Here is a 17250-nt window from a genome sequence, read left to right as displayed (position 1 = left end):
TCTGAATGAGGGTATTTGATGTGAATTTCTTTAAGGTACCTGTCAAATATGATTCTAGGTTATAATTACCTGAATCACTTCACATTGTGTACTAACTATGCACACGAGATGCCAAAAGTCATGTGGATATTTTAAAGACAATATGGATTACCTCTTTTTTTCTTTTTTTAAAGTTTATTTATTTTGAAAGCAAGAGCAAGCGGGGTAGGGGCAGAGAGAGAGACTGGAGAGAAAGAATCCCAAGCAGGCTCTGTACCACCAGCGCAGGGCCCTATGTGGGGCTCGAACCCAGGAACCATTAGATCATGATCTGAGCTGAAATCAGGATTTGGAAGCTTAACCCACTGAGCCAACCAGGCGCCCCCGTAAGAACAGTAATTAACGGCAGTCATTTGACCACTAAGATATACCAGTGGGAGGAAAAGTTAGTATGAAAAACAGAAATGGCCCCAATGGACTCCTTCTTAAAGGGAAAGTTATAACACTTTATATAAATGTCATGTATTTATCAGGACAACTTCACTTTAAGTAGCTCAAAACTGGTAAATGTATTAATATATAAAGACACACAGTACACACACATACAAGATTTTCCTATAATAGCCTCTTTTCTACCAACTCTAAAAGGTTCTTGGATGACAAGCTAGGTAACAGCCACCTCTCTGATGGCCAGCTTACCTTAAATAAATCAGCGACTATTCCGTAATCTGCCACTTGAAAAATTGGAGCTTCTGGGTCTTTGTTAATAGCCACAATTGTCTGTGAAATAAAGAGTTTGGCCTTTATCAAGAAAACATATAGATTGATGGCTGTATTTTAACATTCCCAACAACAAATTTATATGGTTAAAAATGTCTACCAAATAAGATTAATCTGATTCATTTGTGCCAATATTATAAATTTATAAATTTCTGGGTTGGCACATAACAAAATTATCTCCCACTCCCCACTAGCCCATCACAGTATTTTAAAAGATTTTAAACCATTATTTTTCTAAGTTCTTCTCTGACTTATGGAAAGAAAATATTTTAGGAAGTAATAAATCAGAGGAGAGGATTCTGGGAAGATGGCAAAGTAGGAAGCATCAGCAATCTGTCTCCCCATCTAGACTGTTAACAACTGCACTGGCAGAATGTGTCTAATGTAACCATTTTGGAACTCTTTGAGCTTGCAACTTCCAGGGCATGGCTTGCAAAGTAAACTGCAGCTCTTTAGTGCAGTAACAGTCCCCACCCCCAGTGGCAAGCAGCTGTGCACATATTCCTGGAGCAGCTTGCACACAGCCTGCAGGAACAAGACGTGGGCAAAAAGAACTCTTGTCCCCCAACTACTGGGGGACCAGTGCTTTGGTTACTGACTGCTGTTTCTGATCAAAGAGATGCATACAAAGAGGAGGATGGCCATTGCTGTTCCACTTCCCCACTGTTGCAAGTCCCTCCCTTACTCTGGCTAAAGTTACCTCCAGGGGATTTAAAGCCTTAAAGCACTTCTTCTGCCTCCCTTCATTGTTCTCTTTTTCTCAAAAGCAACTGCCGATACAGGGAAAATTACAAATTGGCCACACATTCAGGCTGAGAAAGGACACAAAAAGACCTTAAGTTTATACCTCAGGTTAATCTTTGGCAAAGAGCCTACAACAATCAAAAAAGAACGATAAATAAAAACAAACAGCGGGGCGCCTGGGTGGCTCAGTCTGTTAAGCGTCTGACTTCAGCTCAGGTCATGATCTCATGGTCCGGTCGGTGAGGTCAAGCCCCGCTGAGTTCAAGCCCTGCATCGGGCTCTGTGCTGACAGCTCAGAGCCTGGAGCCTGTTTTGGATTCTGTGTCTCCCTCTCTCTCTGACCCTCCCCCATTCATGCTCTGTCTCTCTCTGTCTCAAAAATAAATAAATGTTAAAAAAAAAATTTTTTTTTTAAAAACAAACAGCAAACCCTAGGAAAGGAGAGAATCTGATTAACAGGAATACCATATTATCAGATTTAAATATCCAGTTTTCAACAACAACAACAAAATCACAAGGCATACTAAGAAACAGGAAAAAAAATCAAGGAAAATTCCATTCAAAGGCAAAAGAAATAAAATAAAATCAATAGAAATTGCCTATGAAAAAGATCCGGGGTGCCTGGGTAGCTTAGTCGTCTGGGTGTCCGACTTCAGCTTAGGTCATGATCTCATGGTTGGTGAGTTCGAGCCTGGTGTCAGGCTCTATACTGACAGCTTAGAGCCTGGAGCCTGCTTCAGATTCTGTGTCTCCCTCTCTCTCTCTGCTCCTCCCCCGCTCATGCTCTGTCTCTCTCTCTCTAAAAAATAAACATTAAAAAAAATTTTTTTAAAGAAAAAGATCCAAAGGCAGCCCTACCATAGAAAGACTTTAAAACAACCATTTTAAAGATGCTCAAAGAATCATAAAGATGTGGAGGAAGTCAAGCTAGCAATGTATGAACAAAATGGAAATATCAAAAAAGAGGCGAAATTTAAAGAGAAACCAAAAAGAAAATTCTGGAGATGTAAAATATAATAACTGAAATAAAAAATTCACTGGAGAGACTCAAACGCAGATCTGAACAAGCAGAAGACAGAATCAGCAAACCTGAAAGTAGGACAATGGAGGGGCGCCTGGGCGGCTCAGTCAATTAAGCATCCAACTTTGGCTCAGGTCATGATCTCGCAGTTTGTGGGTTTGAGCCCTGCATCGGGCTGTGATGACAGCTCAGAGTCTGGAGCCTGCTTTGGATTCTGTGTCTCCCTCTCTCTCTGTCCCCTCCCCCACTTGCACTCTGTCTCTCTCTCAAAAACAAATAAACATTTAAAAAATTTTTTTAAAAAGAAAGTAGGACAATGAAAATTATCAAGTCCTTAGAATAGAAAGAAAAAGATTAAAGAAAAGTGAAGGGTCCTGTGGGCCAAAAACAAGCAAACAAAAATATGTATTGTGGGAGACCCAGAAGAAAGAAAAAGAGGCAGAAAGAATTGAAGAAACAGTGGTTGAAAACTTCCTAAATTTGATGAAGGACATTAATATAAACATCCAAGATGTTCAACAAACTCCAAGAAAGATGAATTCAAAGAGACCCACACAAGACACATTATAGTCAAACTTTCAAAAGCCAAAGATAAAAACAGAATCTTGAAAACAGGGACATGAAACTCATTACATACAAGGGATCCTCAATATTGGCAGATTTCTCATCAGAAATATTGGAGACCAGAAGGCAGTGAGCTGATTGATATATTCAAAATGCTAAAAGAAAAAAATTGTTGACCCTAAATTTTATATCCATCAAAACTGTCCTTCCAATGACATTCTTTTTGCAGAAATTAAAAAAACCTATCCTAAAATTCATATGGAATCTCAAGGGACACTGAATAGCTAAAACAATCTAGAAAAAGAGCAAAGATGGAGGACCCATACTTCCTGATTTCAAAACTTACTACAAAGCTACAGTAATTAAAACAGTGTGGTACTGGCATAAAGACACACATACAGACGGACGGGATAGAATAGAGAGAGCTCTGAAATAGACACTCACATATATGGTCAAACGACTTTTGACAAGAGTGTCAAGACCACTGAATGCAGAAGGAGAGCCTTTACAGCAAATGGTTTTGGGAAAACTCGATAAAGTTGGGACACTTAATACCAAAACAAAAAGTAACTCAAAATGGATCAAAGATTTAAGCATAAGACCTAACTAAAACTATAAAACTCTTAGAAGAAAACACAGAGGAAAGGCTGCATGACATTGTTTTTGACAATAATTCTTGGATAGTCCATCAAACATATAAGCAATAATAGAAAAAAAGACAAACTGAACTTCATGGGAATTTTTAAATGTTGTGAATCAAAAGACACTATAAACAGAGTAAAAAAATCAACCCAGAGAAAGGGAGAAATATTTGCAAATCATACATTGGAAAAGGGATTAATATACAGAATATTTTTTAATAAAACTTCTAAGCTGAACAAAAAACCCCCAAATAAGCCTATTCAAAAAGACAACCTGAATAACCACTTCTCCAAAGAAGATACATAAATAGCCAAATAAGCACATGAAAAGGCGTTCCACATTACTGATCACTAGGGAAATGCAAATCAAAACTACAATGAGATATCACCTCACACTCATTAGAATGGCTACTATCAAAAAATATATATAGCCACAAGTATTGGCAAGAATGTGGAGAATTGGAGCTCTTGTACACTATTGGTGGGAATGTGAAATGTACAACCACTGTGGAAAACATTATGGCAGTTCCTTAGAAAATTAAAAGTAGAAGTGCCATGTGATCCAGCAATACTACTTTCTGGGTATATGCTGAAAAGAAATTAAAACAGGGCTCAAAGACATATTTGCACACCCATATTCACAGTAGCATTATTTGCAATACCTAAATATGGAAGCAACCCAAGTGTCCATCAATGGATAAATACATAAGCCAGATGTGTTATACAGATACAACAGAATATTATTCAGCCCAGAAAAGGAGCAAATTCTGACATATGCTACACCATGGATGAACACTAACAACATACGCTAAGTGAAGTAAGCCAGTCACAAAAAGACAAATATATGTGATGATTCCACTTATCTGAGGTACTCAGAATAGTCAAAATCATAGAGACAGAAAGTATAACAACTGTGGTTACCAGGAGGTGGGAGGTATGGGGGGAAATTAGGAACTTATTGTTTAATGGGTACAGAGTTTCATTTTACAAGATGAAAAGAATTCTGGAATTGGATGGTGGTGATGGTTGCACAACATTATGAATAATTTAATATCACTGACAATGTGTACACAATTTTTAATTCTACACTTAAAAAAGGTAAAGATAGTAAATTTTATGTGTATTTTACCACAGAATTTTGTTTTAAGTAGAGTACACTTAAAAAGTTGAATTTTACTATATATAAATTATACCTCAATAATCTGACTTAAAAGGTAACTGAAAAGTTCTGCAGTTTATCAAAAAACTTTAGATACACTGAATGAAACCTTTGAATGAAAAATTAAGTACCTTATATTTGGTGTGTTTTATTCAATATGATAGTTAGAAGTCTACTTTATTAAATCATTAGATATTTATTATGATTAGTCAGCCTTTAGCTTATTTCACTTATAAAATGATTAATATCTTCTATGTCCTGTTAACAATATATACATTTAAATGCGGGGTTTTTTTATTTTTGAAAGAGAGAGAGCATGTGCACATGTGCATGTCTGGGAAGGACAGAGAGAGAGAGAATCTCAAGCAGGCTCCACACTCAGCACAGAGTTGAATGCAGGACTTGATCTCACAACTGTGAAATCAAACCTGAGCTGAAATCAAGAGTCAGACGTTTAACCAACTGAACCACCCAGGTGCTCCTAAACTTGTGATTTTAAATGTTGGATTTCAACTTAAAAAAAAGACAAAAACAAAACCAGAACAAATCCACACCCTAATTCATATAGTTTGTAGCTCAAACTATTTATCTTCCATATACTGCATTCCACTTACTATTTTTAAATTATTATCCTGGGTCTTTATTACAATATAGAAGTTATCTAGTCAGCCTGTTAGTAAGGAACTTTAAAACAAAAAGGTTTAAGTCCTTAGGTATGCAGCAAATATAATATAATAAATTACTATGTCTCCTACAAGAACTACCAAAAGGTCCTCTTATCTCCTACAAGAATTTTTAACATGAAGGATTATAATGACCAATTAGTAACAGATTAAGGAGAAACAGTCACACAAAAAGGTGCTTCATTTACCAATTATCCAATTTATTAATAACAGATTTACGTATATGTTACAAAGTGTTTGGTATTCTCCATAGGTGCTTCTAACACCACTGCAATTAAAGTTTTGACTCTAGGGGCACCTGGGTGACTCAGTCGGTTAAGCGTCCAACTCTTGATACTGGCTCCAGGTCATCATCTCACAGTTTGTGAGTTCCAGCCTCACATGGGGCTCTGCAGTGGCAGCCAGAGCCTGCTTGATTCTGTGTATCCCTCTCTCTGCACTCATGCACACGTGTACACGTGTGCACTCACTCTCAAAATAAGTAAAGTATTGACTCTAATATTAGATTCTAATGTGGTATTATTTTTGCTTTAAAAAAATGTTTGTTTTTAAAAAAAATATTTATTTAGAGAACATGTGCACGTGGGGGAGGGGAAGAGAGAGAATCCCAAGAAGCCAATATAATAAAATAAAATCAGCAAGGAGCCTGATGCAGGGCTCAATATCACAAATGGAGAGATCATGACCCGAGTGGAAATCAAGAGGTGGAGACTTAACCGACTGAGCTACCCAGGCGCCCCTAATGTGGTGTTATTTTAATAGATTATAATAATTCATTTCTCTAGAAGTAAAATTAAGTTTCTAATGCCTATTACTCTATCACATGAAAACAGCTGGAACACATTTTAGAAGAACTTTGATATATAGGCTGGCTTAAAATATAGGCTCTATGACATATGTGTAATTCCTCTAGGGTCCCTCAAAGAGATGAAAATATTCCAGAATACCTGAGATTAGAGCACAGTGCAGTCCAGGTAACTACTATTCCAGAGAAACATGTGTGGTCAAAGACAATAAATGATGGTTTCAATATGAACCTTAAATCCAAAGTCACAAGGACTAACATTTTGAATCACAAGCATTTGATTTGTATGGAGGTGTTTCTCTTCTGGGAATATGTAAGCCTGCTTCACAGCAACTAGCAGAGATTTATTTAATTAACGATGGTTAATGATTTTCCTGGAGGCCACCTAGTCAAACATCTGACAGTTTAATCATCTGAAAGCTTTTTCATTCCTACTGTATAGCAGTTATTTTTAAAGCAAGAGCACACAACTGTGGGCAAGGAACCACTAAAGTATTTAAGAATGCTCCCCTTCCTTACACAACTTTTAAAGCACAGATTGTATTCAATGAAATTAATACATATATAGTTCAAAAAGTGCTTTCATTACATTGACTCATTTGATATAACGACCAAATCTCATATTCTCTAAACTATACCATGATGCTAATTAAAACTGTAGCTTGTATGCAATGTGATTATCAGATATAAACCAATTACTCTAATATCCCATTTTTGACCTTAACCAAAATTTGTTGTGTTTCCCACATAAGGCACTGATGACAAGGGCTATGCCTTTTTCATTTAAGCATCCTCAGCATCTGGTACAAACTAAGTGCTTAATAAATATTTGTTGACTGAATAAACAGACAAACTCTTGGCTCAAATTTCTTCTTATAGATTGTTCCCGAACACTGGTCTCCTTACTTCAATTGTTCCCTTTTTGCTTTAACATATACTAGCTACTCCATCTCTCCTGCAAGCTAGTCCTGCTGGCATGGGATGACAATTTTTACCAGGAACTTCTTGGCAGGAAGAATCTTTTATTTTAGAGAAGCAGAATTAGATATGTCTGAACTGGCCCAGCTAAAAGTATTTTTTTAAGGTTACTGTACTAGAGTGGTTTTTTTTTTCTTTAATGCAGCAATAACATTTTCCCCATTGGCACTGCTTGTTTTCATATCTCAGTAAAGAAACCTGCCATCCAACTGTGAAATCTGACTGGTTTTGGGCCAATTCATTTAGAGGTTACAAGGAGGTAGTGGATGCATTTTTTTCAAGTTAGAAGTTAAACCTGTTAAAAGTTTTATTACCTTTTATATCAAACTTCCATCTGAATGCATAAAAGCCAGAGTGTCAGAAGCATCTCTGTCTTCATGAAAGACTAAGTTCATAATTCAAACTGTACATTGGTATGCATGAATTAATGTGTCATATTCTGAAATATATGTTCACAGAGTCATTACACAGGACTTCCCGATATAGTCCAAGCAGCAATTTAAAATCAAGTGTTTACATCCTGTATTTTTAACAATTACTCAGATATTAAGATGCTCCAACTCCAAATGTGTCCGTCACACTTTAGTAACAGCCTGAGAAGAGGAGCTGTGCTGACATATGAGGGTGGGACTTTTAGGGGACCAGGGTAAAGCAGATAGAGAATCAGGGATGAGAAATCTCATAAACTAGTTAGATGGTCAGAACCTCATCAAGCTGTTTTCACCCTAAATTTTCTATCCACTAATTTCAGAGCTGAAAGGGACCTCAGACATCATCAACCAACACCTGTGTTAGGCAAAGAACAGAGGTGCAGACAGGACACATCATGTGGTAAGCTAGTAGCAAAGCTGGGACTCAGGGTCACACTTTTTTTTCCTGACATGGCACTGCCTCTCCTACCAATGGTACACCTTCAATCAGTGAACAGCAGCTTGTACTTCTTTCAGTTCCTGAAAGAAATGTTAATCTGAATGGCTGAATTTACATACACTGTATAACTATATGGAAACAGAGTGAAACCAAAATTTTAAAATATAAAAATCTTTCTTTTAGGATCATTATTATTGTGTAGTTACCTTGCTGTCTTTCATCCCAGCTAAATGTTGGATGGCTCCAGATATTCCTACAGCAATATAAAGCTCCTGAAACAAAAGAGACCATTATCATTAATACATAGTTATATATATTATATTGTATCTTCCACAGTATGTGCTATTAGCAATTCAGGTCTCAGACTGAAGATAGTTTAAATAGAAAAGATGCAATATGTATTACTTAAATTATGCTTACCTCCTTCCCTGATCTCCCTAATCCATAGTCTTCTTTTTCGTCTGAATAATAAACATGTGGATAATGAGAATCTATGAGCATTAAATATGTGCCAACCACTATATTAAGCATTTTACATCACCTGTTTCACTTAATCTCACAATTTCCTGTGAGGTAGCCCTTTTTGTCTAGGCTATTTATTTATTCATTCATTTACAGAAAGCGCGAGTAGAGGAAGGGCAAAGAGAATCCCAAGCAGGATCACACTGCCAGCGCAGAGCCAGACACAGGGCTTGAACTCCCGAAACCACGAGATCATGACCTGAGCCAAAACCAAGAGTCAGGCGCTTAACCGACTGAGCCACTCAGGCGTCCCTGGGCTACTTTTAGATAATCACACTTTAACTCATCATTCTGTATATATCCATTCACAATATACACACAATGTACATTAACATATAAACACATACTAAAATATATTTTGACTTGTCTGGCTTCTCATAAAAAGAAATTTGTTAAAAATGATAACTAGGATATATTTATTAGACTTCATATTCAGAAAAACCAAAACTACAAATCAGCCTCAAGAGGTTCTAACAGACACATATGCATGTGTACATGAACACACAGTCTCCCTAAGTAAGGAATATAAACTTCTTGAAGGCATAGGTGTAACCTTTGTATTTCTAGCACTTAATAAAAGGGCCCCACACTGTAGTTTCTAAGTAAATGTTGATGACAGTATTTGTGCCTCCTCCTAACCCTTCACCCCCAGCAATAACTGAAGTAATAAAGAAAATGATAACTGACTGCTGCTCTCTGTCCCCTTATCTAAAAAATTTAAAGTGTCCATGTTTGAAAATTAAAACTATCATGGAAAACCAATTTAATCAGTGCTTAATTAAAAGAGCTTAGCTGCCCCATTCTATCTATTGGATATAATTAAAGCTTTAAATGAAAAGCTTTTCCCCACACCTAAACTGAACTAGCAAGTCCTACCTTGGGTAGGGGGGTTCACCCACTATGTAAACAGATTGACACTACGGTTTCATCACAACTGACAGTAAAGACTCTCCTCAATATAATTAAGGTGGAAGGCACTGAAGGTGGCTTTTTATTTTTATATGTTTTATTACTGGGTAGACACTTCAAAGTCAATGACAGTGTCAGGTGGTCCCACCCTGTTTTCTGCGCTGCTTATGATCTAATTTAATAACTGCTCACTCCAAAATGTGACAGCATTTCAACTAAGATCTGAGAATAAGGATTTTTCATAATACCTAAGCGTGTGTGGTATGTGGCTAGATACAAGCCAATTTCTCCCTCTCTCAGTTTCCCCAATTGCAAACAGAAGGGGTACAGCCCCAACACTAGAGCTTCTTAAAAAAGCTCCACAGGATACTCTAATGTGCAGCCAGAGCTAAGAACTACTAGAATAGATGATCCATAAGCTCTTATGCAGCTTGAAATCTATTAACTCTTTCCAGCAGGACCAGGCCAGGGGATGGTATATCCCCCGGGTCTTATCTTTAAAGGCATAAATTGTCCAACTGCTTCTAGGGCAGCAAGGTACCACTGTGTACCCTGTAAAAGGAAACAACTTAATCCCCAAAGTAAGTTAAATCATCTAAAAATTATGTGGGCTTGTTTCCCAATTCAACTTGCTCTATAAAGATAAGTAAGTGCAATTTGGCCTAAAAGACTGTCTTAGGCTGCAGGAAGTAAAATGTTTGGGAAAGGATAAAAAACAATCCCAATCCCAACAATCTATCTATACAGATAGATACAGATATAGATATAGATGAGATATATACATCTCATATATATGTGATGTATATATCTCATCTATATATATATATATAATATATGATCAGGCATGGAGTGGTCAACAAGCTTCTTTTCTTTGAAAAAGCACCACTTTTTTATTTAAGATTTACAGGTAACTTCAAATGATAATTTTAACACCATTTCAGTTTATTTTGACTAGCATTTTTTTCACAAAAGATCTTTTGTGAAAGATTTCATTAAATTGTTAATCAAAATACACTTACTAATAAATCTCACATTCAGGAAAACCAGGACAATAAGATTTATAAAGCAAGTTATTTAGAAAGACAAACGTACAGATAGAAAACTGTCTCACTAACCACTCTTCCAAGTGTATTCTCAAAGCAAGCATTGTAAAGGATCAATAATTCTGTAAATGAGTCCTTCTAACATACATGTCTACATTAAAATTCAACAAGTCTTAAAAGCTTCTCCATTTGCATCATAAAATGCTAATAAAAAATGATCATCCTGGCAGTAAACATCTACATAAATATAAATGAAATTTACTTTAAACCCCATGAGATATGAATACCATTGACTTTAACCATAAATGTCACTAAGGAAATAAAAGATTCTGGGCCAAAGCAAACCAAGGGGCCATTCCTGCCTCTCTGACCAGTATAAGTGGTCCAAATAGGTTCACATGACCAACGGGATCTTATTTTACTGTCTTACAAACATGGTTCTCTGAATAAATATAAAAGCATTGAAATAATAACCAGAAAGAGTCCTGGGATTTGGGCTTCTGTTCTGAGATCTGATAGCTCTCTGAGGCAGGAAGAGAGACCTTTTTCTTCTTTTTTAAAAAACATGTACAGGCAATTAGACTATTATCTTAGGATGCTTCCTCATGGCTCAGAAAGCATTTCTGTATTTCAATAATAATAATTAGTATGTATAAAACTCTCCACAGATGCTAATTTATGGAGCACTTTAGACACTGCTTCACAACATAACAAGGCAATCCCTGCCCTGAGGCACTTTCCTTCTAAAATCAGATAGTAAGTAAGATAGTTTGGAGAGAAAATGAGAGGTGACTTGGAGGGAAGAACAGCAATTAAGGGTTCAAAAAAAGGTAGGATTAAAGAAAGGAACAGACACAGAAGTAGGGAGGGGTAGTTCTGGAGATAAAATCCTAGCAGCCTTAACAAAGGGAGAGAATCTAGAAGTGGACTAGATCAACCTACATGAGCTGGCAGCAGTTTGGGATGGTCATTCTTCAAATGAAGAATGGGGATGGGACTGTGGGAAAAAGAAAGCCACCAGGGTGGTAAGAGGACCAGAGGTTATTCTGAAATAGAAAGAAGGGATGGCATTCACTTCAACAGAAACAAGGACCAGTAGGAGAAAGCACAAATTACTCTTCTCTTGTCAAAACCTAAAAAAGACTACAGCTACAGGCTCAACAAAAGAATTCAGGGGCAGGGCTCTAAAATACCTTACAGTGGGCTGAGATGAAAACAGGAATAGGGCTTGGAAAGTGCTGCATCCAGTGTGGTTTAACAAAGGTTTACAAGAGGAGTATATCACTATGATTAAGAACCTAGGCTCTAGAATTTCATTGCCTAGGTTTATATTCCAGTTCAGCCACCTGGTAGACCTGTGACTGTGGGCCAGCTATTTAGCCTCTATGCCTCAGCTTGCTCACCTGAAAAACTGGAATTATAAGAACCCTACTTCAAAGGGTACTGTGAGGCTTCAGTCCTTGGCATAGTATCTAGTTTCCCAAGACACTGATGTGCCTTCAGGTATGCTCAAATATTGATTTCCTCAGCCCACTCATTGGCCAGGTGGGCTCCTGAGGTAATCTCAAGGCTACTATGTACAGCTGAGCAACTATGTACTATATACTATGTACTATGTACTATGTACTATGTACACGGAACAGCTCTGGAGGGAGCCATCACTTATAGTCATTACAGAACTGCATATTTATTACAATAATTTTCCAACAGATGGCGGTAAAGTAACTTGAGAAAGGGGTACTTTTCTCCTAATTCATACAAAAAAGTTGTATAGACTAGTAGCACAGGGAAGCCAAAATTCTCTGTGGTACAAATACTGTAATTTTCTAAGTATGCCATAACAGGAAAAAGTTGAGAGACTAAAAAGTTGAGAGTTAACTATGACTTCATAGTTGTTGATACTGCTGTTATACTTTATAGGGGCTATAAAGACAACTATGATTCTTTGTCCCATGTCCTCAAGAAGCTCACAGTCTAGCAACATAGGTTAAGGTAAAGTAATAAAAATCTATAATCCAAGCTAAGGGAAAAAACATCAAAGTATGACAGAGCTCTGGTCTCTTGGGCAAATGCTTTCAGTATCTGCCACTGAGAAATGAAAAGGTCAGGGGATGACACTGCTCTGTAGTCAATTCTATCTTCTGCCCAACAGGAGCCCACTTTTGCAGCTTATCCCATCTACTCTGGCTCCCTTAGTCCTTCAGACAAAATAAGCTATTAAATGCAGGTTTTACTGGTCCTAGCTTACTGATAAACCTGCATGTCTGATAAACAGAAAGATGACTACAATGCAGTCTTAAAATACTTTTACAGAAATCTAACCAACCTGTGGAATCAACATGGCCAGAATATTCTCTGGTAGATTATTTGAATTTCAGTTACTTTCTTCAGAAAGAATGTACTAACATCACTCCTGCTTAACCCAAACCTTGTGCAGGAAACCTGGAATTCAAGGGGTGTTATCTGAGTCCTACTCTCCAGAGGATTTTAGTGCAGAAGCTAAGGAGAAAGTGGTCTCTGACTTACACATTGTGATTTTTGTCTAACGCCAATTTTTGTCTAATGTTGTTAAATCCAAAAAAGATACATAGTGTGAGCCACATATTTAATTTTAAAATTTCTATTAGCCACATTAAATAAAGTAAAAAACAGGTGAAATTAATTTTAATAATAATCTCCATTCAGACTAATTTACATTTCATGTGTCCAATAGCCACATGTAGTTTAGTGGTTACCGTACTGGATAGCACAGATCCAAGATACTTTTAGAATAAGCTAAAGAACTTTCTTGTACACTCTACAAAGGTACTGTAGCACATGGTATGAAAGGAGAGCTACAGATAAAACGACTTTAGTTTCACGTGTCTGCTTTGCTTGTATTGGCTCAGAATAAGAGCATTTATAGGTTGTTTTAAACTTTGAAAGAGAAAGAAAAGGAAAAGTCAGTAGTATAACAAAGCTGAAGACCAGCATGAGAGGCATCAAGATTAAACAAAAGAGCAGCCAATAGTGTCATAAATGATGACAAAAGTCCATCAAATTTCAGGTAGTGTGGACTATTACAGGAAAACCAAAAGCACACGAAAACTACTGGCTTAATACAGTTAATTTTTATTAAAAGAATCTATCAAGTTTTGTCCTCTCATAAGTAATATATTTCTTAAAACTCTAGAAGGACCTAAAAAATGTATCCTTAAAAACTCATACTTTTCCAAAAAAAAAGTATCTAAATAATCTGAGTTTTTAAAAAAATGTTTAAATAGAAATTTAAAAATACTTGGAACAAGGGGAGCTTGGGTGGCTCAGTCAGCTGAGCACCTGACTCTTAAAATTTTTTTTCTTTAATGCTTATTTATTTTTGAGAGACAGCACAAGTGGAGGAGGGCAGAGAGAGAGAGAGAGAGAGAGAGATTTCAAGGCAGGCTCTAGGCTATCAGCACAGAGCCGGATGCTGGGCTCAAACCCATGAACCATGAGATCATGACCTGAGCTGAAGTTGGATGCTTAACCAACTGAGCCACCCAGGTGCCCCACACCTGACTCTTCATTTCAGTTCAGGTCATGATCTCATGGTTCATGAGTTCAAGCCCTGTATCAGCCTCTGCACTGACAGCAGGGAGACTGCTTGGGATTCTCTCTCTTTCCCTTCCCCACTCTCTTTCCCTCTCAAAACAAATAAATAAAATAAACACACACACACACACACACACACACACACACACACACACACACACAAAATACTTGGAACAAAACACCAAAAAAGGGCAAAGTATATCAGCACCTGTAGGATGTAGCTAAAGTAATACAAAAAACCAAAAACAAAAAACAATTTATAACTTAAAAAATTTTTTATATTAGGAAACAAGGATAGAAAATTAACGAGCTAAGATCTCAACTCCAGAAAGTTGAAATGCGTAAGTACACAACACAAAACCACTACATTTATTCAATCACTAATATAACTAAATAAGAAAGATCAGGGAGAGATGGGTTCAGATCTTAACTCTTCCCTACCATCTGTTTTCAGGCAAATTATTTAACCTCTCAAAATCTCAATCCCCTCATGTGCAAAATGGAGATAAATAACTGCAGCTAATACAACTGTTGTGATTATTAAATAACACAGTGCATGTATAGTGTTCAAAATATGTTTGGTGTTATTATTAATGTTATTATTACTAAATGATCACTAAATCTCTAAAGTAGAAGGCAAAGGACAGCCAACTATTATCTAAATTCCACTTTACTTTTTATTATTTTTTTTATTTTGAGAGAGAGAGAGTGGGGGAGAGGGGCAGAGAGAGAGAGAGAGAGAGAGAGAGAGAGACTCAGGCAGGCTCCATGTGCAGCATGGAACCTGATGCAGGGCTCAATCCCGTGACACTGGGATCATGCTCTGAGTCAAAATCAAGAGTCAATTGACGCAGCCACCCAGGCACCCCTAAATTCCACTTTAAAGCGGCAACTACCAGCATCTCAAGGAAGTTATTAATTTGATACAATTCTTCTGGGATAATGTATTGGAAAAATTTCTTTTCATTGATACCTATTAGTTTCTTTATTGCATTTAGCACTAGCTGTAAAGATAGAAATTCGCCCAACTTCCTAGACTGGTTTAGAAAGTTGGGGTAAATTTCTTTGCAAAATTCGAACACAATTTTAATATAGAGAGATACATTCCCCAGTTTCAATACCAAGACCCATATTGGCTATGTAAAACATATATATATGAAATTGAAATTACATGAGTTTTATGATATAAACTCATACATTCACTTTTTCCTGGAATTGGGCAGTATTCTGCCTATAGCAACTTCAGATCTGCTTTACTTTAAAAAAAAGTAGACTGGGGCGCCTGGGTGGCGCAGTCGGTTAAGCGTCCGACATCAGCCAGGTCACGATCTCGCGGTCTGTGAGTTCGAGCCCCGCGTCAGGCTCTGGGCTTATGGCTCAGAGCCTGGAGCCTGTTTCCGATTCTGTGTCTCCATCTCTCTCTGCCCCTCCCCCGTTCATGCTCTGTCTCTCTCTGTCCCAAAAATAAAAAAAATTAAAAAAAAAAAAAAAACATTGAAAAAAAAAGTAGAAAGGAAAGGTGTAAACATTTACCTTTTTGTTTATACAAAATAAGAATATATTAGTTTAGTTAGAAGCTTTCAGAGCAGAGAAGCTGAGCCAACATTGCTTCATCTCTTTATTTTTTTAAGCAAATTAAAAATAATTTTTTAAAAATCTTTATTTATTTTTGAGAGAGTCAGAGTGCCAAGGGGGGAGGAACAGAGGGAGAGGGAGACACAGAATCCAAAGCAGGCTCCAGGCTCTGAGTTGTCAGCACAGAGACCAACACGGGGCTCAAACTCACGCACTGCAAGTTCATGACGGGAGCCAAAGTCGGACGCTCAACCTATTGAGCCACAAAGGCACCCTTGCTTCATCTCTTTAAAAATCAGGTTTAAAACTTCTTTTTTTACCAACAGTCTCCTTTTCCAGAGCTAGGGAAGGAATATAAAAGCAATTCTAGAGTTCAGAGATCCAATATTACGTGCTCAAAAACAATACCCCTAAGACTGTCGCAGACAGGACAACAGTTTTACAAGATAACAAATGCTTTCTCAACCTTCTTATTTAGAAGACTACAGAGGCATTACCTTAAACAGCAACTGTTACAGCTAAAACACAACACACAAACAGAGGACAAATGCCATGTTAGGAATTAAATGGAATTTATCATAGCAAATAATGAATATCTCTGAGAAGTAGATTCACCAAACTATATTTTCTAATTACTACAAGTCTCCTGTGCATTAATATTGCTGTATTTCATCCTGTTGCTCATTTAAAAGGCCAAACTATTTCCTCTGTTTGCCAAATTGTGTTAAGCTTCTTTTCTTTTTGGAAGAGGCTCCAAAACACAAGGCACAACTATCTATAGGTCTTTTCTCCAACAGTTCTCTGCCTATATTATGAAGTTCTCAGGCAGGATTATGGCTAAACTGAGTTTTAACATGAATGGAGGACATTACCCATACTCTTGGTTTAAAGCTGAAGGTATGTCCCAGCCATTAGACAATGCTCCTATACTAGGACTACCTCAGGTTTTATCAGGAGTCAAGATGGTATACTAATCATTAGAGTTCCATGGTGTACCTTACATACATTATCTCACTTAACTATAACAATAACTCTATGGGATAGAAATTATTCCTACTTTAGGGGCACCGGGGTGGCTCAGTCGGTTAAGCATCTGACTTCGGCTCAGGTCATGATCTCGTGGTTCACGAGTTCGAGCCCCACATCAGGCTCTGTGCTGACAGCTCAGAGCCTGGAGCCTGCTTCAGATTCTATATCTCCCTCTCTCCCTCCCCTACTCACACTCTTCTTCAAAAATAAATGAACATTTAAACAAATTTTTTTAATAAAAAAATTTTTAAAAAGTATTCCCAGGGGCGCCTGGGTGGCGCAGTCGGTTAAGCGTCCGACTTCAGCCAGGTCACGATCTCGCGGTCCATGAGTTCGAGCCCCGCGTCGGGCTCTGGGCTGATGGCTCAGAGCCTG

At 37.4% G+C, this 17250-nt stretch overlaps 1 protein-coding gene across 4 annotated transcripts in view; it reads right to left on the bottom strand.

Moving 5' to 3' along the window:
* The window catches only part of ETFA (electron transfer flavoprotein subunit alpha), a 78855-nt gene that overhangs the window by 6685 nt on the left and 54920 nt on the right, over nucleotides 1-17250 (bottom strand). For 2 of the 4 annotated variants that reach the window (XM_040493347.1, XM_040493348.1), the window contains exons 10-11: nucleotides 8431-8496; nucleotides 679-759 (exon numbers count right to left, since the gene is read on the bottom strand). In XM_040493347.1, coding sequence (XP_040349281.1) covers nucleotides 679-759; nucleotides 8431-8496 — 147 coding nt within the window. Of the gene's footprint in view, nucleotides 1-678; nucleotides 760-8430; nucleotides 8497-17250 lie in introns of those variants that run through there. The other 2 variants (XM_040493349.1, XR_005795950.1) reach the window with 2 other exon arrangements.

The sequence above is a fragment of the Herpailurus yagouaroundi genome, unplaced genomic scaffold (assembly GCF_014898765.1).
Source record: "Herpailurus yagouaroundi ecotype Mexico unplaced genomic scaffold, PumYag 184, whole genome shotgun sequence".
Classification (NCBI taxonomy): domain Eukaryota; kingdom Metazoa; phylum Chordata; class Mammalia; order Carnivora; family Felidae; genus Herpailurus; species Herpailurus yagouaroundi.
This window is presented reverse-complemented; position numbering and strand designations above follow the sequence as displayed.